The following is a 24,412-nucleotide window of genomic DNA, read 5'->3' on the forward strand; positions in this document are numbered from 1 at the left end:
GTCAGGTTTTGTGTATCTCCATGGAGACTCCACAACTTCTCTGGGCAACCTGTTCCAGTGTTTAACGGTATTTTGTTGCATTTCCCATGAGTTTACTACTCCCAGTTTGTGAGATGCTGTGGGAAGGACAGAGATCTATGGACAGAAGCACATCTAACTCTGTATGATGAAGCAGTTGCCATCAGATGTAACATCTTGCATAAGAAAATTGAGCTAAATTGAGTAAAGATTTAAACAGAAGATTCACAATATCATTACTTTGGCTATGAAATGCAAGTAATCCCTTGACTGTATGAGCACCCTGGCTAAAAAATAGCAATCTCACCATGAGGAATAAGTGGTATTTCACACATGAAATGATACCTTAATTGATCCTTTTATATGTCAGTCTGGTTAGGAACATGGGCTAACCATGCTATAAATAGTTTTGATGTAGCTAGATCTACTGCCTGGATTCTATCTTTATTATAGCCATGTCCTAAATACAGAAAATATATAGATACAGATATATATGTATATCTCAATGAATTGAAAATAATTCATTAGATCTTTGAATAATTCACCATAAAAATATAAATTTCAGTTTTCCTCCTTGAAGTTAAAATTTCTTGGTAGATGTTAGTATCACTCTTGGGCAGGATATTTTTCCTCTTTATGCTTTATAAACAATACCTAATTAATGTTTCATTAGCAGACCACACTAATAAGTTCACCACTAATTCACATTTAAGCAAAAAAAAGGAACAATATCACTAAATGTCTAAAGAATGTATGCACCTGAGGGTTTAAAATTTAGTCCTTGATCCCTCAAACCTGTGTGGACATGCCAAGTCCCTGTACTTGTGAGCCATCTCAATGCAGTCAGTTTACTCTTGTCCAAACGCTTAGTAAGTTGGTATACTTACAGGACTGGAGCATTACTGAAAAACATGTGTTCAGATATTCTTGAATAAATAAATAAATCAGAGATTTTTGTTCTTCTAGAAAAGCTGGCTGTAGGTATTCCTGAATTTGCAGTACTTCAAATCAAAATGCTTTAGAAAGTTAGGCTGATAATATTTATACTATGTATTGGGAGATGCTTATTTGTCTTGCTTGCTTATCTTGCAGAGAAGCCCTGCATCCATGTATCTTTTCAATATGAGTCAGGAATTCAGTGATAGTTGAATAGACTGTGCAGTACCTTCACGACATTCATATCTTAAACTTTTCTGAAGGAGCAAAAGTAAACTCTCAGACTAGAATAAGAAAGGTTTTAGTCAACAAAAGATGACTACAAATATTTTAGCAGTTACTCTTATTGATACTCTAAAATAAGAAGTCCTATCTTTTGTTGAAGATTGGAAAAATACTGAAATCTACTTAATTTTTCTAAAAAAATTAGGTAATTTGCTCTGTATTTTAAACTTCTGATAAAAATTACTAGATAAAAATACTAGATAAAAATAGATAAAACAATGTGTCTTTTAAAAGTGTTTGAGGTGTTTATCATTAAGGGCAATTAAAAGATAGTTTCAAAATCATAGGAAAGAAAAGCTTGTTGAATCTTCACTTTCTTGGTTGCGTATCTCAGAATGAGACAACATAATTTTATTTTTTATAAATTACTAAGTTTGTCCTTAAAAACTAACCTTATGAAAGTGTATTGAGCTGTTCAGAAGACAAGGTTCTGCACAGCCTGGAAAGATCCAAAATCTGATCTAATTTAAATTTTCTTCTATGAGAATACACTTACCTAAATTGCTGTATGTAGCACTGCAAGGATTTAAGTCAGGAGAATTTGAAGCTTCTTCCTTTTCCTCCTCCCCTTGTGGGACACGGACAGTGGATACTGGTATGACTGAGGCACTGCCGCCATTGTCCTGCTTCACAAACACGGCTCTAGGAACACGAGGGGACAAATCCTCCAGTGTCGTATCATCAGGCACTTGACTGAAACAAACAAAACAAAATCACCTGGAGACCAAAGCTGGGTACTAAATCCTACTGGCAAAATACTAGATTAGGCATTAAATATCTTCAAGGAAAGGGAATGAACTGCTACAGAAATAAGCTCCTTTCGCCCTCCTTTTTTTAAGAACAACTTTCTACAATATTTATTTTCCTTAATAAGAAGAAACAACTTTTGACTGAAATACTAACATGTAGTAGTTCATGTCTTTCATGCAAAAGGGATAATAAAATGTTTTACAGCTGACTACAATCAACATATGTATGCATATATATGCAGGCATGATTCTGCATAATCCTACAAGGACTCATAGGGCAGCAGCAGAGTTTAAGGTGCTTTTTACCAATCAGAACAATTCTGCTTTAATCAAAGGTGCCATGGTATAGCAAGGGGGCTGTTAAGTCTTAATAAATGTATAAAACTTTAATGATACATTTTCATATACTGGTAGGATTTTGGGAACTGACACTTTGGGAAACAGACCAGTAGCTCATCTAAGACAGTAATCTATTTCCCATATAAAATTCTCCAGGATTAAAATCCATCTGCATTAGGCCAATTGCAATAGGCCATGAAGACATTCCTCTGTGCTTGCTCTTAGCTATGAAGTTTTCATCAAACTGTGATGACTTATAGCACAAAACTGTGAAAGTCAGGGATTCAATCATTTTCCATGGATATATTTATTGCAGTATGATTTAAAAATTATGCATTATATATGTGTGTATATATATATATATATATATATAAAATGTTCAGGTTTATTCAAAAAACCCCAATCCTGTTGAAAACATAGCAGCAATTATCAATAATATGCCACATAAAACATGTCAGAGCAAAAATATTTCTGTGCCTTTATGATCTCTCACTCACAGAAACGAATACTCGTTATAGGCCAAATCTCAAGAGCATATGTCCTACTCACTAGTTCTCATTATTACAGCCTCATCAAACAGAACAGCAAGAATTTTAAGTACTTGTGATTTCCATAAGGGATAGGAGTAACACACTTCCTTCAAAAGATGATCACCACATCATTTATCTGTATAGATATTTTTGTGGTAACGATTTAAAACTGAACATAACTTCTGATGAACAGAAATTAAAATTATGCCTTTTTAAGTAGGCAGAGCAGCTGAGTTTCCATAATACAAATCCTTAAGTAGAAAGAGAGATTATATCCTCAAAGAGTTAACATAAATTATAGGCCAATATCTCTCTATGCCAAAGTCAAAATACTGAAAATTATGATACACAATCTTCTAGCAATCCCAGACTACAAAGATTAAAACATGCCAATACTTTGCATAACACAAGACCCCATGTACGGTGCAGCGCACACATGCTGTTTCTACTCAGACTCATGAATTGTAACTGCAGGCTGATACAAACAAAACTCATTAGAACTTGTTAGTAAAAGAGAAAAAATGGCTTAAGTTCAAGAAGATGTAATCTTTAATCAGCATAAAATTTTTTGTTCATTTTTAGTACCATGCATAGGAACGGTGTGAAGAACATTCCATGTGCCATAAATATATCCACATTAAAGAGTTAACCTAATATAATTTCAGAGTAAAGCATACATAAAATTAAAGCAGTAACAAGGCTGTCAAGATGATGAGAAATCAAACTGAAGACTTGTAGTTGCTGTAAATCATATACATACCTGCATTCCTCAGTAGGAGTGTTTTCTTTAAGAAGAAATAGGTTCTAATAGATTTACAGTTCTGTCATTGCCACAAACCAGGACTTATCCTATCTCAAAGTAACTTTTTAGTATCGGTTGGTGAGGTACAGAACATACTCATTCTCCAAACCAGACACATGCAAGCACATACACTAAACCTAAGCTCAGAAGCATTTTGACAAAGTAAACCAACAGCTAGAAAAGAAGAAAGAAAAAAATACCAACTCACCCACTGTACTCACTCACACAATTCCCCATTAAAGGAAATTCTTTCAGGGCCTTCTTGAGTCTTTTAATCATGTCTTGAAATTCTGGCGAGCCATTGATTCCACAGTGTTCTGATGTGCTACAAGTTGTGCAAGCTGTAAGCAACAGGGCTGAACTCTGCACAGAGTGATACACCTACTGCACCTTAATGTTTACCTTAGGGGGTTGGTCCCAGGGACTTGCCAAAGCGCCCCAGGAAATCAGTTAGTTACAGCCCTGCCTTCTTAACTCTTCCACCGCCTTCACGGATGAAAAATAGTTCACAGGCTACTACATCACTGTTTTGGTATGACAACTATGGTCTTAGTCATGTTAATTAGTTAAGGAAAAGCAGGTTCAAATTTCAAGAGGAGTTTTAAGAACTTAGACTAACCTACTGTTAAAAGTGAGTGTCTCAAATCTGTATTCCAACCAGTTTTAGTGTCTGAATCTAATACATTTTAAATCACAGCAATTAGATGTCAGGCCATGAAATCTGTGGGGAAATGCTTCCCTGTAGTTTAACAGTAAAGACGGAGAGATTAAGCATATATACGCAGTGCAGTGACTCAATGAGCAAAATGCCAACCCGTAATCAGCACCGACAGAACACAGAAGGAACAAAAGGGGAAAACATCCTCACTCAGTAAGCTACAAGAACCAAATTCCCAATTGCTTTTGCTTCATGAAATAGACTAAACAGTTAAAACTACTACTTTTCAAGAAAAGTAGAGCAGCTGATAAACAAGCAGTTCTCTGAGATTAGAACCATTAAAGCCTGATAACTTTGTATCTGCTTGTGGATAGCAAGTGATACTAACAGCTATCTCTTTATTTGGGATATTTACAGATATTTTGCCAGGATGGATTCTTTGATGCCTTGCATAAGAGCACATACTTAGTTTTTACCATAATGGGCGCAGCCTCCTCTGTCCAAGCCTTTTTCTTTTCCCTTTTTTATTTCAAAAACAAACTTCATAGGAAATGAATTACCTTAGAGAACTCTGCTCCTCAGGCACATGTGGCTGAAACTTAACAACTATTCAGTTAATGGAGGGAGCAGCCCTTGGCACACAGAGAACACATTTGTTTTCCTAAGAAGCTGAGATTATATGCTGCAAAAAAGCCTTGCCATAAAAATGACTGTCCTTCAGATAACATGCCACTGAATTCACATACTTGTCATTCACATGTGCACAAGCTCAAAATTGTTTTAAAAGTGTTTTTTTCTGCAGGGACAAATGCCCCTAACTCCTTCCCCTCAGGCTCTCCTCCTTCACACAGTTTTTGGAGGATAGTCAAAAGATTATGTGGTCTAACTTGCCTTGGTCTTTTGGGAACAGTGAATCCAGAAAGCAGACTGCTTAGTGTGTTAATTTTTATAAGGACAGTGGAATCACAGCTATTGCGTGACCTGTATTTTCCTCTATTTAGAGCATGCCTTCTCAATTAGAGTGATTAATAAACAGCAATTAATATGAGGGAGATAAAGTGGCATACTTATAAGAATTGATTCTGAGAGTGCATTCCTGAATTAGGGTCAGATCTAGAGGTCAAACTGAGGGAGTACAGTTCTGTGTAAGATAGCACATAAATCCAAGTGGCAGAAATTAGTGACAGAAACACAGAGAAAAGCTGATGTGGCCTTAGACCCATCTGAGACTCTGATCGTGTCCCTGAGTGGACATCAGCAAAGCAATAATCAATGGTACTCGCACAGTTTGAGATGAGAGCACCCGACACAGGAGATGAGTTAGTTCTACACAAAAAAATATCTGTGGAACTTGTAGATATATTTAGTTTCAAAGACATCCCTTTGAGATCCCCTCAGGCCCCACACTTTTAAGCTAATAAAGCTAATATAAAGCCTAAATTGACTGAATAATGCTTGAGGAAAAATGCAGAGATGTTAATGGCTTGAGGGTGGTCAAAGGCCACCTTACAGAGGAACTTCCACTCAGAACACAGACCACTTAATTTTTGCAAAACACTGAGCAAAGATGATCAGTGCCCAGGTTTCAATCGGAGTACATTATGGGTACAGAAAACCCATTCCAGTGGCTCATGCAGTTCAGTTCCTCATCACCACCATTAGCCAGAAGAAGTCACTTAAGAGGAAAATGAAAGAAACTTCTCAACTAACGATCTGAAATAACTAAGCCATGAAGTTCATTCCTAATTCTTATTATTTAGAAGTTGGCTTAGTCCTGAAGCAGGAGAATTTATATTCCTTTTTTTTTTTTACATCTTGTATAATGCAATGTTTGCATGGATAATGGGAATACATTTGATAATCCAGTAAAGACATCCTGCTAAGCTCTTTAGTGTCAGTGAAACTTAATGGCAATGAGTTCCACAGATTAACTGTGCATTATAAAAAACCCCACATTTTTCTTTATCCATTTTAAGTTCTCGGTCTTTCCATTTTACAGACTGTATTAGAGGAGTTAAGAACAACCATACATGATTTACCATTTCTTAATCTAACTTTATAAAATAATAAGTGGTAAAATCCCTTCTACTGGTTCTTTAACAGTCCTCAGTGTTTACAAATCTTCACATAAAATGTCACCAAACTTTTTGCTTAATGAACATGCATAATTTCCAGTTCTGTTAGCATAGAGATATTCTAGAGAAAAATCTCACGAAAGTTTTTCATTGATGAAACAGGGTAAGATAGATGGTTAATGCTCTTAAAAGCATTGTTGAGCACTGCTGAGTAAGGTAAATAAACCTTGCTGGTATCTAGAAAAAAGCAAATCAAGATAGATTTGGGGAGAAGGAGGAGTTGATAGTTCCACCTGAACTTTTTAAGTGAGAATTTCTCCCATTTCAGTACACTTGCTCAAGCAAGAATTTTCTTTTCAGCTATAACATCTTTCAGTTCTCCTCACCAATTTATGCAAGCTACACTTAAAAGATTTTGGATTCAGGTGAGAACCTTACCTTAGGACTTATACAAGAGGTCCTCTAAACTGGGAAGGACTTTGTTTAAACAGAGCCCTACTGTGATTTAAAAGATTTTGTTCTCTTCTCAAGTAGTTTCTGAAGCAGCTGTGGAATCTGTAGGATTGGGTCAATGACAATGAGAAAGTAGAAATGTGGCAGTGGTGGTTATTCCTGCCTGTTTCTGGCTGTGATCCTGATCTTAATATATGACTACATTTTTGAAGAACAATGATTCCAGTTGTTTTTACTGACTAATCTGTTACAACATTCATATTCCTCCAGATATACAGAGCACTCAGAGTAATTTCATGGCTCCTGTCCCACTGAATCAAGAGAGCCTACATGTAAGCTCCATTCCCTACGCTGTTCAGGTTCTCAATCCAGACCACAGATGATATGCACTGTGGCACACCTCTAGCCCCAGTCACCTGTATTTTTTTCCTTAAATAACACTTAATGGCAGAACAGAAATTACTAAAAAAACCACTGAAGAGACAACCCATTTGGGGCCTTTTAAGTCTTGGTGCTCTAAATCACCTCACTGGAATTTGCCTCACTCCATTGCCTGTACATGGAAATTTGATGCCTAACTCAGATTCTTGAAATCACATTTGGCTTACTGTAATTTAAAGCAAACAGTGTGAACAGTCGTCAGCAACGTCAAGGCAATCAGCGCAACAAAAAGCATTTGAGGATCACTTATACTACTGAAATGCTTCCACAGCAGGCAGGAACCATGCAAGTCTTTGGCCAATTTTCTAAAAGATTCTCATCTGTCACTGACATTCATTTTAATTCCAGGAGCAGCAATATGGCTGGAAGTTACTCAAGGTGAACTATTTGTACAATGAGTGTGGCACTGGGGTAAGATTTGAAGAATAACAAGACATTTCCAAAAGCTTTAATATCTACGTCCTCTGATAAGTATAGAGTCCATGAAAGTGCCCAGTGAAATGCCCAGGGGCTATTTTCACAAAAAATAGCCTTAAAAGAACCCAAATTGCTGATGTAGTGTGTAACTGCTATGGAGATGCATGTTTTTTAAGAAAAAACCAAATCTTTAAAACACATGTGTATATATACATATACAGACACACACACACACTCTAAGCATTTCACTCATTTTGGAAGCAATATAAAGCAACAGGATAGTGATCTTCTGTAGCTATGGAACAACAGGACTCATATACATTGATTACTAGATTAGTTTCAAATCCTTTTGACAATGTTAACATAATTTTAGGAATTAGATTGGTAATCCCAACTTCAGCTATGAAGAAATGCTTTCTTACCTAAACAAGAATAGATTGAATATACAGACCTCACTACTTGAAGGAAGTACTTCAGTGAACATACAGTTTTATCTTTAGTTCATCCAAATCTGGCCCAGAGATCCTATTAAAGGGAAGTTATGGCTGACTTGTAGCTATGAAAGGAAACTATTCAGTTTAATACGTAACTGAAACGAAAATGGCTGTGCACAAATCAGTTGTACCTTGATTTACAAAGGCACTGCTGTCTAAAACAGTGCTGGATGAGGTTTTTAGTTCAGGTCTGATGTGGTTTATGAAGATAGGAAAGGAACAATCAGAAGTCTGTGCTGCAGTTTTCTTTTAGGAAACATCTCAATCTAAAAAGCTGCTACTAGGTATAAGCAGTGAGCTCTCAATGAAGGAGAAGAGAAACCTTTATCTTGTGAAACTCCAATAGCAACAGTCTGATCCGCTAGATAACAAAGCCTTTGAAGAATCTTTCTTTTAAACCTCTGTGTGGATTCCACACTGTGCTGTACCACCTTCATCAATTACAATGACTCAGGCCAGAAATACCATGTTATCTTTTTGAGAGGTCAGTTTTAGGTTTTGCCTGAGAACAACTGCTGCATCATGTACTACAGGTGTTCTGAGAACACCTGATTTTCATTCCAATTAATGATAAAGCTGATGTGACTGCTGATTTCTAGCAAAAATTAATCCATCTACAAATTTCTGGTAAATTTAATACATTAGTATTTGCTAGCTCCTTTTGAACCATCATATGTGCATCCTGGCACCAAATAGGAAGAAACAATCACATGGATAAAGCAATACCAAGTTCCTTTGTATAACAGAGAGATAGTTTTCAGCTTTCCAAGGAACGTAGTATTTTCCAGGTGCTGTTCAAAGGGAAAAACTGACCTTTCTAGTGATAACTTGAAATGCATTCAGACCTGTTCTGTGGTTATGTTATCAATCTTTAGCAGCTACGTTACATGCAAAGTAAGGAAATATTGTATCTTCATTTAATTTGCTTTCAAGACCGCCCAGTAATCTGAGATTTTTAACGCTTATCTTATTTTCCAGGTCATCAGTTTGGTTTTTCAGTGAGCTTACTTTTGTTGGCATTCTCAGCTAGAAAAGTGTCACGTTCGTTGATTTCTATCTTCATGTCTTCTGTTTTCCTCTAACCCTCTGCAAGCTTAACTGAAGATTTTAAACATCTTTTCCATGCACATATTTTAACCTGAATTAACACTAACCTCTTACTAATACCTGAAGGGTTAAAACAAAACAAGTACAGCATCTCGTCTGTTATGTCTCCTGCTTGTGCAAAAACGGAAGTTGACAATCCTGATTCTCACCTACTGGGATATTAAAAACAAAAGCCAAACCCCTTAAAAAAATTAACTTCATTTTTTGGCACTATAAGGTTTCACTTGGTCTCTTTACCAATATTAAAAATTAAGTAAAAAACCCAAACAACTTAAGGCATCAAATTGCATTAAGGTAACTGAATATAATAACTGAAGGATAAAGATATCCACTGTCCAGTGTTCCCACAACATATTTCTCAGCACCTCAGTGTATTTTCTTTCAACTTTGTAGAAAGCATAGAACAATATTGTTAGAAAGAAGAAATTCCAATTCTAACATTTGGAAAATACCAATTTTCACCAGGGAAAATTGTGAGATACAGTTTTAGCCACTATTACCATGACTTGCAGAAAATTAAGAGTAAACATACTTTTGGAAATAAGTGATTGAGACAGGACAGAATGACCAATTGTCTTCAACAGTAAGGGCAGAAGGTATTCCAGTAATAGTGCAAAAATAGAAAACATTATAATAGCACCATCTCTAGGGTAGTCTGAGAACAACTGCCAACTATGACCGCAGCCATTAGCCTGTTATTGCCCTTTTACCACCCAGATAAGCAGCTGCTCCTTCCTGACTGGTGCCCCTGTCAGATCAGCAAACTGATCTGGCTGCAAAATAACTACAAAGTTATTTTTCACTTGGATCACTTCCCCAGTCTGGTTTGGCACAGGTGACCACGTGAACTGTCTTGCCAGCACAAGAGCGGGGCACTAAAGAGGTCGGAGCAAGTGAATCTCCTGATGGCAATGTATTCGGTAATGCTGCCAAAAAAAAATGTTGGTACAACCTCATTTTCTCTAGGTTCCCCTGGAGATAAGAGAAAAAATGGGTTCCTCTAAAGGGGGGTTGAGAGCACAAACATGTCCAGTTCATTAACTTGCTCTCTAAGGCTGCCTACTTCTCCCCATTTAATTTCGGGTAAGTCTAGAGAGACTAGACTCCTATCAAGGGTTATTCTAGCCCTGGGTACATTCCCCACTGTCTTCAGCCTTATACTGTAATATGCACTGTAAATACAGGGACACCGCCTTTTGTCATCGCCCACATCCCTGTATTACTGTGGTACTGTACATCTTGCAGATATGCTGAATGCTTACAGCTCCTACTGACTTCAATAGTTTGTGAAAGTGCTTAATGTTTCTGAAACTCACACCCGCAATTTGTACTGGTTTTTTTTTTAATTTTGTTAATTTTATTATTTGTTAATTTTAATTTTTTTTTTTAAATAAAATTCTTGACCCTGAGATTGCAGTTCATCCAAGTCTGCAGAAACAGACAGTACACTAAGGTTTTGGAGACTATCCTATCTTGTTTTTGGGGCAATTACTTCAAATATAAATCTACAGAAACCAGCTTTACATCATACTATGATAAACCCTATCAACACCTTACATTACAAAACCCAAAGCTGTCCATGTCTGACAAAAGGCAAACAGTCTGAAAAGTAGTCCTGATCTTCATGAGAATGCTGGATCAGTGTTCCCAAGATGTGATAGAGAAGTGATTTAATTACATTGGCGCAAATGGTCACTCTTGGTTAGTTTAAGACATAGTTATTTTACTTCAAGGCAAGCAGCAGTTTATGGTAAACTCAAACTATGCTCACACCAAGATTTCTATTAGTTTAAGTCAACTTTAAAACCATTTTAACTAAAAATCACTGCAACTTTCTTGTATAGACAACAGATAAAGAAAAACAAAGAACGCTGCCACGATACTTTTTCTGAGGCTCACACATAGCTCAAACTTTACAAAATTTTTAATTTCTTACCACCAGGTTACTGTTATAATGAATTAAATAATGCAAGTTTGAAGCTACTTTGGAATTGGTTTGTATAACATTGGAAGACATTCTAATACATTGACAGCTATGGTCTGTACTCAGGGATATGCATACTATGCCCACGTGACTGACTGCAACAAAAGCCTCTAGCCCCCTTAGGTTATGCACTGTCATGAGCTGTAGGAACTCAGTGGTATGTTGAAAACAATGCATATCTGGAAATAAACACGGTTCTTCGTGTTCAGAGACAACCAAGAAAGCATGTATACCTTGATAAGGGAACAAACAGACCTTTAAACCAACAGTCAAACCTAAAATGTTCAACTACCATGAACTTATAGGAGTAAAATAAATATCTACTGGCCAAATACTTTCGCAGAAATTGAAACAACGAATCATTTTAGTAAATTCTGATTTAAAAAAAATTAAAAACGAAATCACTGAACAAAATTGTCAGGCAGAAATGGAGCAACCAGCTCTACTGAATTCAATACTGTTAGGGGACAACATACATAAATCACTAAAAACCTTGCAAAATGGAAATAAGATTATTTTATAGATAATTTAATTCTATTATTACTTTTTTACATGGTTTATTTTGGGAGTGCTGCAGTGATGTTGCAGTGTAGCATCAAGTTAATTAGCATGTTTTGTATTCTTGGGTATGTGAGATAAAGTTAGCACACCACCTTTTATGAGTCACAGATCTTTTAATTTCTATTATACTTTTCAATAGTTGCCTTCTATTTCTGCAGAGGAATTCTTTAGTTTCCAGTAACATAAGAACACTTTCTTAAACTAGAAATTCAGGAAAATGTATCTGATTCAATGTAACATGGCTATCGTGACATATTAGTGAATCTGCAATACAAACTCCAAATATCAGATACTGTTTCTACTATTTTTTTTATCCTTTCTGATATCCAATATGCTTTAAGTTACCTAAAATAGATATATTTTGAAAAAAATTACACTTAATGTAATAAAACTCCTTAATTTCTTCCCTTGTTAGCACTATATACAGGACAGTTCACAACTGAATAAGTGACTGAAAAAGATGAGCAGATTACCTGGGGATTTTCTTGGGAATCTGAGGTGGTGATGAATGGCTTGCTATTTTCTGTTCAGAGCTCTCTGGAGACCTTTCCTGTGTTTCTCCTTTGCCTTTTGCTAGTGCATCTGCGATAGCAGACTCTGCTCCACTCTTGTTTTGGTGGTCAGCCTTTGTTTCAGCTCGTGCCGGTTCACATCTATACATGAAAACAATCGATGGCTTCTCACTGGAGTCTGACTTTGCCTCACTGAACCAGTGATGACGTTGAACTGGGGGAGGGGGGAGCATATGTATAACAGTTCCATCAAGACCCACCAATTTTCCTTTCTCTCTTTCTTTCTCTTTGTCTTCCTCATCGTCAGTTTTCCTGCGGCGAAAGAAGCTCTTAAATGATATCCAGCGTTTGGGTTTTGCATCAGCAGCTCGGCGACCTTCTGAATGAAGGATTGACTCAGCCTCTGTTGACCTGGTGGGACTGTTTGGTTTGGTCCAATTGCTGAAATGTCTTTGCAACAAGTTACTTGCATGATAGGGTGATGAAGTGGATCGTGGAGGAGGAAATGGTGGTGCTTGCTCTGTTTTGGGACTTGTGGTATTTGGGGTGGCTCTCACTGGCTTTGGAGAGTGAGTGGCAACTGGCTGTGAAAGTGACTCTTTCTGCATTTTAATGGCAGTGTTTTCCACTGTCTTGGATGACTCTACTTCAGACTGTGACGTAAACAGAGATTTGGGTCGTACCAGGGTGTTTTTAGTAGCATCTGCATCAGGAGGTAAGGAATACAGTTCTTCTATGCTACAAGACTTGGGTCCAGACTGAGGTGTTTCTGGAGGAGACTGCGGAGGCTGGATAGAAGCCACAATCTGTGAAAGCACCGTGCTTGCATTCTCTCTACCACTGCTGCTGCCAACAAAAGCCTCTGGTGTTACGTCTGTTTTTGCTGCAGGCTCTTGTGTTGTCTTTTGAACTCTTGATGGGGAGCTGTGGTCAGAACTATGACTTCTCTGTGGTGATATCTGACTTTTACTGAGACAGCTATTAAACTCTTGGACCTTTTGAGCCACAGAACCCAGCCTGCATTCAGAGCTATTAGTCATCCCGTTCGCTTGGGAAAATTCAGTGGGTTTACTTCCTATGGCTTCAGTCATTTTGCTTTCTGTTTCTATTTCTTCATATGTGTGGCTTATTACACTAGTAGTTTTATCTTTGATGGATAGCTCTCCACTGGTCCCTAGAAAACTTTTATAGATAGCCAGGTTATCATATGCATTTGGATTGATTACAATAGGAACTTTAATAGCATTTTTGGAACTCTTAGCATAAGTGGGCTCATCATGAATGATGATAGGAAAAGGTGGCATGCCAGCATTGTTGTAGCTGTTGAATTTTATCTCAGATAAATTGGGAGACTTAACCGGGATAGTTTTGGAAGAAATGTTTGTAGCTGTAGGTGAAGTAGGAGCTGACTTGTGGCTTGTCTTCCTGGGAGGAACAGAAGGTCCTGAGCTGTTAGTAGTTAACTCCACCTTAGGTATCTTCTGTCTTGGACTAGTACTAGAAGTCCACACTTCTTGATATCTGATTGCACTGGATTTTTTCAGATTAGCATTTACTCGTACAGGTGATGCTGCAGAGGATGTAATAGGTGTGCCTGGAGTTACTGGTGAGCTTGGGTTAGATGATGTATTTTTGGTTTCTGAGGTTTCAGTCTGATTCTCCTTACATTCATTGGTCATGGCAGCAGATACATCTACTATAGTATATGGCTTGCAAACTGGTTGTTCCATATTCACCACCCTGTAAGGTTTAGCTTGCTCTTCCACAGGCACCAAATTTATAGTTACAGCTTGACCAGCAACATCTGAAGAACTTTTATTCTCTTGCTTATCAGTCTGCACAGCAATTTTGCCATCCTTCTCTTCCAGTCGAAGTGCAAGGACAGCCTTGTGAGTTTCTAGACTTTTTGGAACATTTCTGGGAGCTTTTGACACATCCTTCACTTGTTGATTATCACAAAGACTTTCATATTCTGGTTCAATCAATTTGAGGTCCTGGGGAGTACTAGGAGATAACCCTCCATTACAGAGCTTCTGTGAAGAACTGCTGGTTGTTCCAGAACGAGACTCTTCTGTCAAAGAAGAATCAGGAGATGTAGAATCAGAAGACACCATGCTCTGCATGCTCTCTTGCCCATAAAGAATCACAGTCTCTTCCCCATAACCATTTAAAATTTCATCATAACTGTCATCATAATCTACTGCACAGATCCGCTGGAGAGACTTGTTTCTAAGGGGCACAGTATTCCACTTTTTGTCAACACAGAACTGAACAGGAGATAGGGTGTTAGCTCTAAAATTAGCAAAGCGAGGTTGGCCCCTCATACGAATTTCCATTGCTAGCAACTCTTCATCACTCTCATCCCAGCTCTCATGCTCTTCTTGCATGCTGCCAAAAAATGTGTCATCCTCACTCTCATCTCCGCTAGAGAACTCTGGATAACAGAAACGTCCACCTTCATTACTTATTACTTCAGTGCTTCCACTCAGAATAACATGCTTACTGTGTGAATCCTTCATTCCACCCATCATACAGCTTGGAGGGATCTTTCTTTCTAATGATCTTTTATAACAATTATTTATTCTTCCCAAGAAGGTTTCTCTTGAGTTCATTTCATTTCCAGTTAGCTGAGGTGTGGTATCCAAACCTGCAATCTCCTTCAAAACTTCTGTCAGTCCATTATTATTGTTATTTGGTATCTTACCTACACCATCATTGTTGCCATAAGGCCCATGAACATGGCTATAACCTTCAATTTCATCTTCGTTATTATTGTTCAGTGTTTTTTTGTTCAAGACAGCTTTGTTTCTGTTCCAACCTGCAGACACTGATTTATTCTCACAATGGTCCGGTGTGCTGACTTCACCACATACCTGCCCATCTACTACCATCATGGTGGGTTTCACAGCTATAGTGGGTTTCTTTGCCACAGGTGGTCGGAAATTTCCTGTATTTCTCCCACGATGGCTGTTACTTTGGTTTGCATTGGTTTTCAGGTTTCCATGCGAAAGGGGTTTTTTTTCAGATACTGTGGGTAACTGATGCAAGCTTTTGGGCTTGAAGCAGTTCTTACATTCACCAGGTTTCCAGACGTGTTCAGTGAAAGCGTTGCAAGCAGACATTTTCCCAGAGCTTTGCGCTTGATGCTGTGCTGTTCAGTGCATGGTAAGAATTTCATCCATATGTGTCCACTCTGTTCACTTAGTATGGCTAGTGTTTTGAGCAGTGATCATTCTGAAACACAAAAGAGAATGAGGATAAGAACGGGGAAAAAACAGGTTGATCATTATACTAACATTTTGTACACTATGAACGACTCAGAATAAGCAAGTAGCCTTTTGCTGACGTCTTAGTTCTTTTTACGTAAATTTACAAAACTATATAACTGAAATACAAAAAAAGTTGCAAATATCATTCTTCTCACACATAAAGAATTAAAACCTTGTCAGCTAAGCCCTGTATTACTGAAAGCAGAGAAAGAGAGAGAGAAGTGGCAATGACTGAGAATTTAGAATAATTCTCTTGACTAGTTCAGGACCATTGACCTTTAATTTTGCCCAATAAAACAGATGCTAGGAAGGGGATATAAAACCGAAGATTAGTGCGCATTCCTTTCAACATAACTACTTAAACATGAGACAGGAAGGTGAGAGTATGTTTACTCTCCTAAATGCAATTGAGATCATTTGTTTTAGCTTTGAATTTGAATGAGCTCAGCTTAAGTGACAAAATATGTTCAAGCAATTCCAAACTCTGCCATTTCAGTGCTTTTTTCATCAGAGTCAAATTATAACTGGACAGGTATTTTGTTTGAAGGACAGGCTGGACTGCAATCCTGGAAAAGTCAGATTAAAATGCTGGGGAAACCTTTCTAGAAAGTCACTGTTTCTTCTCCTTTAGCTTACAATAGTGGCAATAAACCATTCTTATATCCTCAAAACAAAGCTATGGATTTTTAGTCCCTGATTTGTTTCACATGTAGCTTTTCTACCTACCCTCCCCCCCCCCCCCCCCCCAACAATTGAAAAAGAATTGAAAATCTCTTTCAAAGTAAGCCTTTTTATTTCCTGAAACGATCAGCCTTAAGTAAAAACTAAACATGAATCTGCTGTGCTTTATAGTCATTGGAGTATCCAGGATTTGAGAGTTTCATGAATTAATGCCTGAAGATTTTAAGCCTTCTAAGCCAAATCCGCGAGTCTGGTCTCTTCGTCACTGTTGCATAACTCAAATTATTAGAGACATTTTACTGAGGTGAAAGAATCTGTATGTCCACCGCTACTTCTGTAAACACAGGCATTGAAAATCAATAATTTTATATTCTTACGGGCTTTGGGTGAAAATATATTTGCTGATCACACAAGTACACTGTCAGGGTATTAATAAACCCATTCAGTTAAAGATGCGGCTCTCTATAGAGCCTGTGGTTAGTAACTGAGCAGCAGGATGGCTATGCTGGAATTCACCATGGGCACAACTGGTTTTCATCAGTGTAGCAAACAATAGAAAGCATTAGTAAAACTGACACTTGTATGAATTTGTCAGTCTCCTCACGTACTGCTCTGTGTTTTGGCAAAGGGCTGTCCTATGCTGGAAAACTCTAATATAGCAATCCTGTTCCAACACCAGATGGGGCTGAAGACTAACTCTATTAGAGCATCTTCAGACACATTTGTGGTACCAGGGCTATCATATTTCATATGCTGACTAAATATGTTTCCAGACAAAGCTTTTTGCCAAAAAGTCAGTGCCAAAAGCTTTCTCTGTATGACGTAAGAGATAGAAAGTCTGCCCGATAGAGATCTGCCCAAACTTTCAGCCTTTGTTTTATATATACAGAGCAAAATGCCTTTTTATTTTTTTGATCTCTGCCAAGATTTGTTGCTTCAACATTTTGCAAGCCCATATATTGTGAGCAGAAAAATTATATTAATAAATAATTCTCCTAACATCAGAGACAGAGAGTGAGTGCACATACTAGAATTTTATACCCTGGTTAGCTCCTTCCTTTCATGTATTTTACAAATAAAAGGAGTAAAGTTACACTAATGGGAAACTAAACTAAATGTTTTCTTGGAAAATATATTTCTCCATTTCATAAAACCTCTGAACAAACAATTTAAACTAAAGGGTTAGTGCATATGTGTGTGGTTTTAAAGATTTAACTGGGTGATATTATTTCTCTGAAATTGCACAAACTGCACTTGCTCTAGAATCCTGTCACAAACCAGACAGCTTTATGGCATTCCAGGCTAAGCATTTTCTGCTAATAATGTTGAGGTAGAAATGAGAAAGCACTCTATTGCACACCTTCATATACTACAGTTTTATGTTTTACTGCTGGCTGTACTTGCTCTCATTTGCTCAGCTATGCTGGTACTAATCAGTTTTCCTCTAACCCAAACGAGTGCTATGCTCAACATATGAAAGCAAACTACGGGAAACTTAGCAGAACCACCACACAATGCTCCAGTCAGAGTAAAAACTATGGCATGGTCATAGCTCTGTGCAAACATACATCCCATGTTCCAGGAGTACCACCTGCAGCAATTTGGCTTAAAAATAAAATACATGTTGACATGTCCGTGTAAATGCAGACATGTAACTTGTACACAGAAAATACATAAGAAATGTATAGATATTTTAGATCTTTTGCACTTCAACACCTAATGGTAATGGTTTAAACACAACCATGCCCTCTAACATTTTTGACACAGTCTGTGAAACAGACAAAAGCCACTGACTTCTCAGGTTTATAAACTACAGCTGGGTTTCCAATTGGCTTCAGCATATGCAGGATGAGCAGTTCCTGTAGCATGCTTTGACCCTGCCTGCAGCTGTAACAAAGAGGAAATATGCACCTTCAAACAAGAGGAAATGTATGTTAAAAAAACCCAAACAAACAAAAGAATTCCAGCATTGTGCTACTTCTATACTTCAAATCAGAAGCACTCTATACTATTTCAAATTAAATTAATAGTGACCTTTATATGTCTAAACAAGTATTTGCATTTTAACAAAAATTCAGGCAGTTTCTTCATTGCTGTACAACTAAAAGCATTTTTCTGATGTTTTCCTCTCCCTTTAAAGAAAATACATTTACTGTTTCAACTACAGACTCCCTATTATGAGTGATAATTATAGTGAGGTGATTATGAGTGATAACAGAAATGAAATCTTCTTTCAGTATTAAAAAAAACGTAAAACATTCTTCACGTGTTCAGGCTATTGCTTCCATTGCTGTTAGCAGCAGCTGCAACTTGGTAGGGGGCAGCAGAGTCCACTGAAGGTAATGAAAATGCACACAAATACAACAAGAAAAAAATATCCTGACAGTGTTCATCTCTAGATTCTTACCCTACTCTTCAAAACAAAGGAGGTCAACAAGAGATCCAGGCAGTCACACATCAGATCTCTTAAGCTGCTATAGTCATTAAACATCTTTTCTTCCTTAACTTCCCTGCTTCCATGACAGCCCGTTTAACTGCTAAGGAACGGGAATGTGTACTCTGCAGAGCTCCTGGCTCTTCTGAAATGAGTAGTTTCTTCTGAAATGACAGAACTTACTTGAAGATACTCAATCTCCACAAAATCAAGGCAATAATAGCCTCAGATGTTAAATAAAAAACAGCATTAGGCTTCTAAAGAAAGCATTAGCAGTAAATACGTAATATCAACATTGTGCATTTCATCCCTGTATCTCAAAACCTTTTATGTAAGTTGATAAACATAACTATTCACAATTTATACATGGAAACACTGCAGTGCAGTGACGCTAAGTAACTAAAATTCACCAAGTGAGTCACAGTGACAGGAACAAGTACAGACAGACAAGTTCTGCTCCTAACGTGGTGCTGCAGCCAGCAGATCGTGATACTTCATTCACCAAAAGGTTGAGTCAGCACAGATAGTTTATCAGCTTTAAAGGCCAAATCACTCTTTGTGTAAATGAGACTAATGCTCCTCATTTCAGCAGATACACAACTGCACACAGGAGGGCTCAGTCTGGCCCTGTTGATATCAAACAGAAATGCAGAAGCATATTTCACTTTCTGGGTCAGAGGGAGGAGATGACAGATTCAGAGTTGCAGTGTAGAGATGAAGTAATCAGCTGAGATATCCTCATGTCAGGAAACTGAACCTTGCATGGAAATACAGAAGTATTTTTGTGGCTCTTATTTGTGGACATCATCTTTGTTGAGTGCACAAAGATAGTAATAAACATGCATTTCAGGCATTTTCCCTTTGTTCTAAGTAATTTCAGGCTGGCGGGTCTCCCTTAGATGCGTGCTGGCTGAATCACAATGGCGGCCTTCTCCAGTAATACTTTATACTAACATAATCCAATTAAAAAGAACTTAATTGGTGTGCAACATTCCCTACAATTTCAACATTTTAAAAATGAATAGTCTCAGTAAGTACCAGATGGTGACACGCACTAATTAATCAGGCCTGCTCAATGAATGAGCATATTAAAATGAATGCACCTATTAGATGTGTTTTCAATGCTGTATGCTGCAAAAAGACTCCCCTTAAATGAATGCCTGCTATATTACTGAGCAATATGCACAAGTGTGCATTTCATAATTTGTAATTGTAACACTATCACTCTTTGATCTCTTCTTAGATCACTAGATACTTGGTACAGATTTCCTTTTGTTTGTCCTCCTCCAGGGACAAGGCACTTAGCTTTAGCATTGCTATCTATGAAAATGGGCCTGCAATTTTTATACTGCAGAATAAACTGCATCAAGCAGCCTTCTTATCAGCCAACAGTCCAATAAATTGCTACTGAACAACCCATGAACTTCTCACCATTGGCAGGCATGTCCTCAGACTGAAAAACTCAGCAATGGGAATCCAGTCTAGGTTTCCTGGTTATTTCCTTCTATATAGGAGCGCCCAAACAGCACAAAACCACTATGGCTTTGTGGTTTTGTCTGAACCACTTACAGGGATCTGGACAGTCACTGATCATCATAAGCAACAGTGCAAGTCTAACATAACAAGAATGAAGTGATGGTTATTCTTTGCCAGTATCTGATTTCTGTTTCTTTTAAACTTTAATATAATTGTAAACATTTTCAGAGACTTTTTGGAAAAACCGAAATGCTCCAACTTCACACAGTGTCGAGGCCTTCTGAGTCAGGAGCACTGAACCATCTAGCACAGATAACGGGGACCACAAACAAATGTGACGTGCTAATTAGGTTTTTTTTGTCCTTCATGCCATAAACAAAATTTCTTCTTAAATTTTACATCATTTGTCCAACTTCAAAGGAAAGCAAAACCCCAAGTGAAGCTAACTGCTTCTATAGTTCATGCTATACATGAACTATAACACAGAGAGAAGAGCTTCACAGCCAGAGAAGTCATGGTCCCAATTTGAAGGCATGTTGAGAAACACACTTGTTTACATTCAGTACTTGGAAGCACTGTGCTTTGAATAATCTTGCAGCATGTATTAATGAAATGTAAATCAAGAAAAAAAAGAAAAAAGAAAAAGAAAAAAAAGATGCTATATAGTACCACAGCAGAGTTTGGAAACAAAAGCTGACGTATCAATATTAAAAAATGTGAGTAGCGCACTCACAGATCTCATAGCACTTCACAAAGGTGAATGAGCTTTTATAATATAGATTTTTGTAGAGAGGAACAGTGACTCACAATTTGGTGAAGGATCAAGAAATAGACCCTGACTCTTAAGTGTGATGCCCAGTTCAGTCACTGCACTTACTTCACGTGAGGTATGCCAGGAAACAACATGAAACTAAATAACGGCAAATGGCATTATGGACTGCCACAATTTTATGCCCAAAGAGGACTAATATTCACCAAATATCAGATCATTGTTGTAACAAGCCAGAACTGTGACTATGGCAGATAGCACAGATGGAAATTTCCATAAATGCTAGTCATTATAATTTCTGTTTAAAAAAAAAAGAAGAGTTCTATCTTGTTGCAGATAGTTTTTTCTTTTTTCCCTCCAGTCAGAACTGAGTGCCCTGGTAACTGTCCAAGGCCATAAAATGACAGTTCTGCAGAAAATGCAATGAATCTGCAGTGGATATTGAGGAAGCAATGACCTAGATGAAAGGTTGCCAAGTTACTTTAGAACCACTCTTCAGCACCATGGTACTATGCTGCTGAGATATGAGGGGTATGATGGATGGAGAGGAGAACTGAATCACTTCTACCTGAAGTACTGAAAAAAAACCTAGTTGCAACCTTGCTGCAAGACAGTATGAAACAATCAGGAAAACAACTTAAAACTATTTCTGTTTTTAACTGCCCACGCTATATTTTCTCTCATTTAGAAAGAGTTTGAATTACATAAATATTTCATTAAAAAACTGAGTGAAGGAAACCCTTGAGTGTTTTTTCTACCTAATACCTGTAAGAGTAAAACACAATAGAAATAACCAACGAACTGGAGCAAAAACCTGCCTAGACAATCTGTAAAGCTTCAGAAGAAAAGAGGCATTTCTTTACAATTTACCTAACCCAAACAGATAATGGCACAGAGCAGGGAAAAGACAAGAAATATCCTCAGGATCTGCCCACGTAATCTCGTTAGATTCTGCATCACTACATTGAGAACACAAAAAACAATAATAAGGACAAGCTCTCACATTTGGTGTTGAGGCCCAATAGACCAGCCAAGGCATGTATTTGAATACGAACTCTTCTGAGTTCCAATAATAATAAGAGATTCTTAACTGGAGAAGACTATTAAAAATATTTTTTTTCCCTTTTGGAAAAAAGAATCATTTAGCATTAATAAAACTTAAATTTGTAATGACCATTCAGACATATATCTATATATGATCATATTATAATGATCATTCAGACAATGGTGCACAGTATATTCTTTAGGGATACTTTTTATTTGCACAGAAAATTAGTTTTCCTTTTTTACTTTAAAAAAAAAACCAACAGTATGATAAGCCAGACTTATAGTTTGTTTACCTTGCTTCCTAAAAAGGGCTGTGTACAACGTTCCAAAATCTAGCAGTAAATTAAGTGTAAGCATATCAGCTGACAGAAACAAGCATGATAATTAAAAAACAAAAAGAATCCTCAATTTCAGCGCATTTAAGTTTGTCCCAACTCTAAGCAAAATTACGAGAATTAAGCCCTTCACAGCATATTAAAAATGCACTGGTATGACTATACCTTGACCAATCAAATTATCTTTGATTTACCTTCCCTGGGCTCACTTGAAATTCTGCCCTTTGATCTTTTTTGCCCGTTGTTTAAGCACATGAAAACATCTAGAAGAATAAACTTTACCAAACCTTTACTAAACCTCTCCACAATGTATTCACAATAAACAACAATGAAATACCTGTAAAACATTATATTGCTTCTATAGTTACAAAACCCAGTAATGGTTGTGGTTATCCTTCTGCTGAGCACAACTTGAGAATGAAAACAGTGTATATCATCACTGTATTATTGAATCCATCAATTCTGCAACTTCAATTTACTTAAAACTCTCGCCCTTGGACTACTGCAACCACTGTCTCCAAAGATCTTCACGCTGAGCCCCTGATGCAGCAAAAACCACAACTGCCAAAAATATATCAATTTCAGTTTAGCAAAGTAACTTGTGGATAGCAAAATACAAAATAGCATTGGAGGGGATATGAAGGGTCTTACTAAAAAGTAGCCAAAGACAAAACACTGTAGTATCAGGAGCAGATAACTGATGAGAGAATTAGTGGATTGCAGCCAGTATAAGAGGTCAGCTATAATACAGAAGATAAAACACTCTGCAGAGAAGCCAGATGATTACTGGAAGGAAACTTGCTCTTCTTCCTACCAAACAATGAAATAATGGGCAAAAGAGAAATGACACAATTTTATTTAAAGTTTTTAAGAAGTTCTCACAAATTACTAAGTGCAGGACATGCAAATGGTGCAACAGAATACACAAGGCAACCAGAAGATCACATGCTTTCAGTGTAAGAAAATCAATTACATGATTTACTGAATATTGTGTTCAGTTCTATTTATGACATCTCAGGAAGAAATGCAGCATAAAACAACCACAAAAATATTTTGAGGGATGAAAAGCTTTCCATATTAAGTGAAACAAAAAGATTAGGATAGTTTAGTTCAGAATTGAAACAAATAAAATATTATATTAAATGATCCGTCACATAAAGAAGATAGACTGGGTGTTCCCATTTAGTGTCTGTCTCAAAAAAAGAGCAACAAGCCCAATACAGCATATTTAAATCAGTAAAAAGACAATTATTCCATATAAAATGCTTCCTGAAGCAAGCTGGCACCAAGATCAAGAGGTCAGCTGGATTCAGAAAGCGATTAGACATTTATACATGGGATGAGACATTGACAGTTGTAGTAGGGGGGGTAAATCCAAAGCTTCCAATTTCAGTGCTTAAACAAAGCATTAACTATTTGAGTTGAGAAGAAAATTTGCTCATTAGCAGATTATTCCTTTATTGTCCATTTAGGAAGTTTGGGCAGCGTGAAGGACAGGGCCACTGCTGGAGTCCGGGTGCCAGACCACAGCCAGTGCTGTTTCACTGCAGTACGCTATCTGGTGCTACGCTGCGCGCAAGGTACCAGTCTCATGAAATGGTGCACCAGTTGTCAGTCTCTTCACACTTGCAGATCCTGTTCTCCCACTTCACCAGATCTGAGGCACCAAAGAACCACAGAATACAAGATGTTATCTTAAAGATTCCTGGTCTATACTCTTCCATCCAACCTGCACTACATATCCCTTCCACCTCTGTATGGTATGTCCCTTTTGTTTAGGGTTTTACCTATATAAGCCTTCCTTTGGCAAGGCCCTTCTCAAAATTCATCTTATTGATAACAACATGATTCCGATTTTTCCCTTTTATGAGATCCTACTCTTTACTTTCAGTGTTTTTAGTTTAATGTAGCAAAATAACTAAATGGTGAAATAATACTAATATGCCCTTATCTCCCAGTGGTAAGGTCTTTCTCTTCTCCTCCCACACTTTGTTTTGTCACTCTTGTGCCAGGCTTATATCTCAGCCCTGGAAACATTCT

The 24,412-nt window shown here is 37.4% G+C and overlaps 1 protein-coding gene across 10 annotated transcripts in view; it reads right to left on the bottom strand.

The window, feature by feature from the left end:
• The window catches only part of PEAK1 (pseudopodium enriched atypical kinase 1), a 140,263-nt gene that overhangs the window by 42,002 nt on the left and 73,849 nt on the right, over positions 1-24,412 (bottom strand). For 8 of the 10 annotated variants that reach the window (XM_072869293.1, XM_072869287.1, XM_072869285.1 and 5 more), the window contains 3 exons: positions 12,323-15,595; positions 3,868-3,984; positions 1,736-1,932 (listed from right to left, as the gene is read on the bottom strand). In XM_072869293.1, the coding sequence (XP_072725394.1) occupies positions 1,736-1,932; positions 3,868-3,984; positions 12,323-15,483 (3,475 nt within the window). In that variant the 5' untranslated portion in view covers positions 15,484-15,595. Of the gene's footprint in view, positions 1-1,735; positions 1,933-3,867; positions 3,985-12,322; positions 15,596-18,718; positions 18,892-24,412 lie in introns of those variants that run through there. The other 2 variants (XM_072869288.1, XM_072869294.1) reach the window with 2 other exon arrangements.

This window comes from Ciconia boyciana, chromosome 8 (genome assembly GCF_034638445.1).
Source record: "Ciconia boyciana chromosome 8, ASM3463844v1, whole genome shotgun sequence".
Classification (NCBI taxonomy): Eukaryota; Metazoa; Chordata; class Aves; order Ciconiiformes; family Ciconiidae; genus Ciconia; species Ciconia boyciana.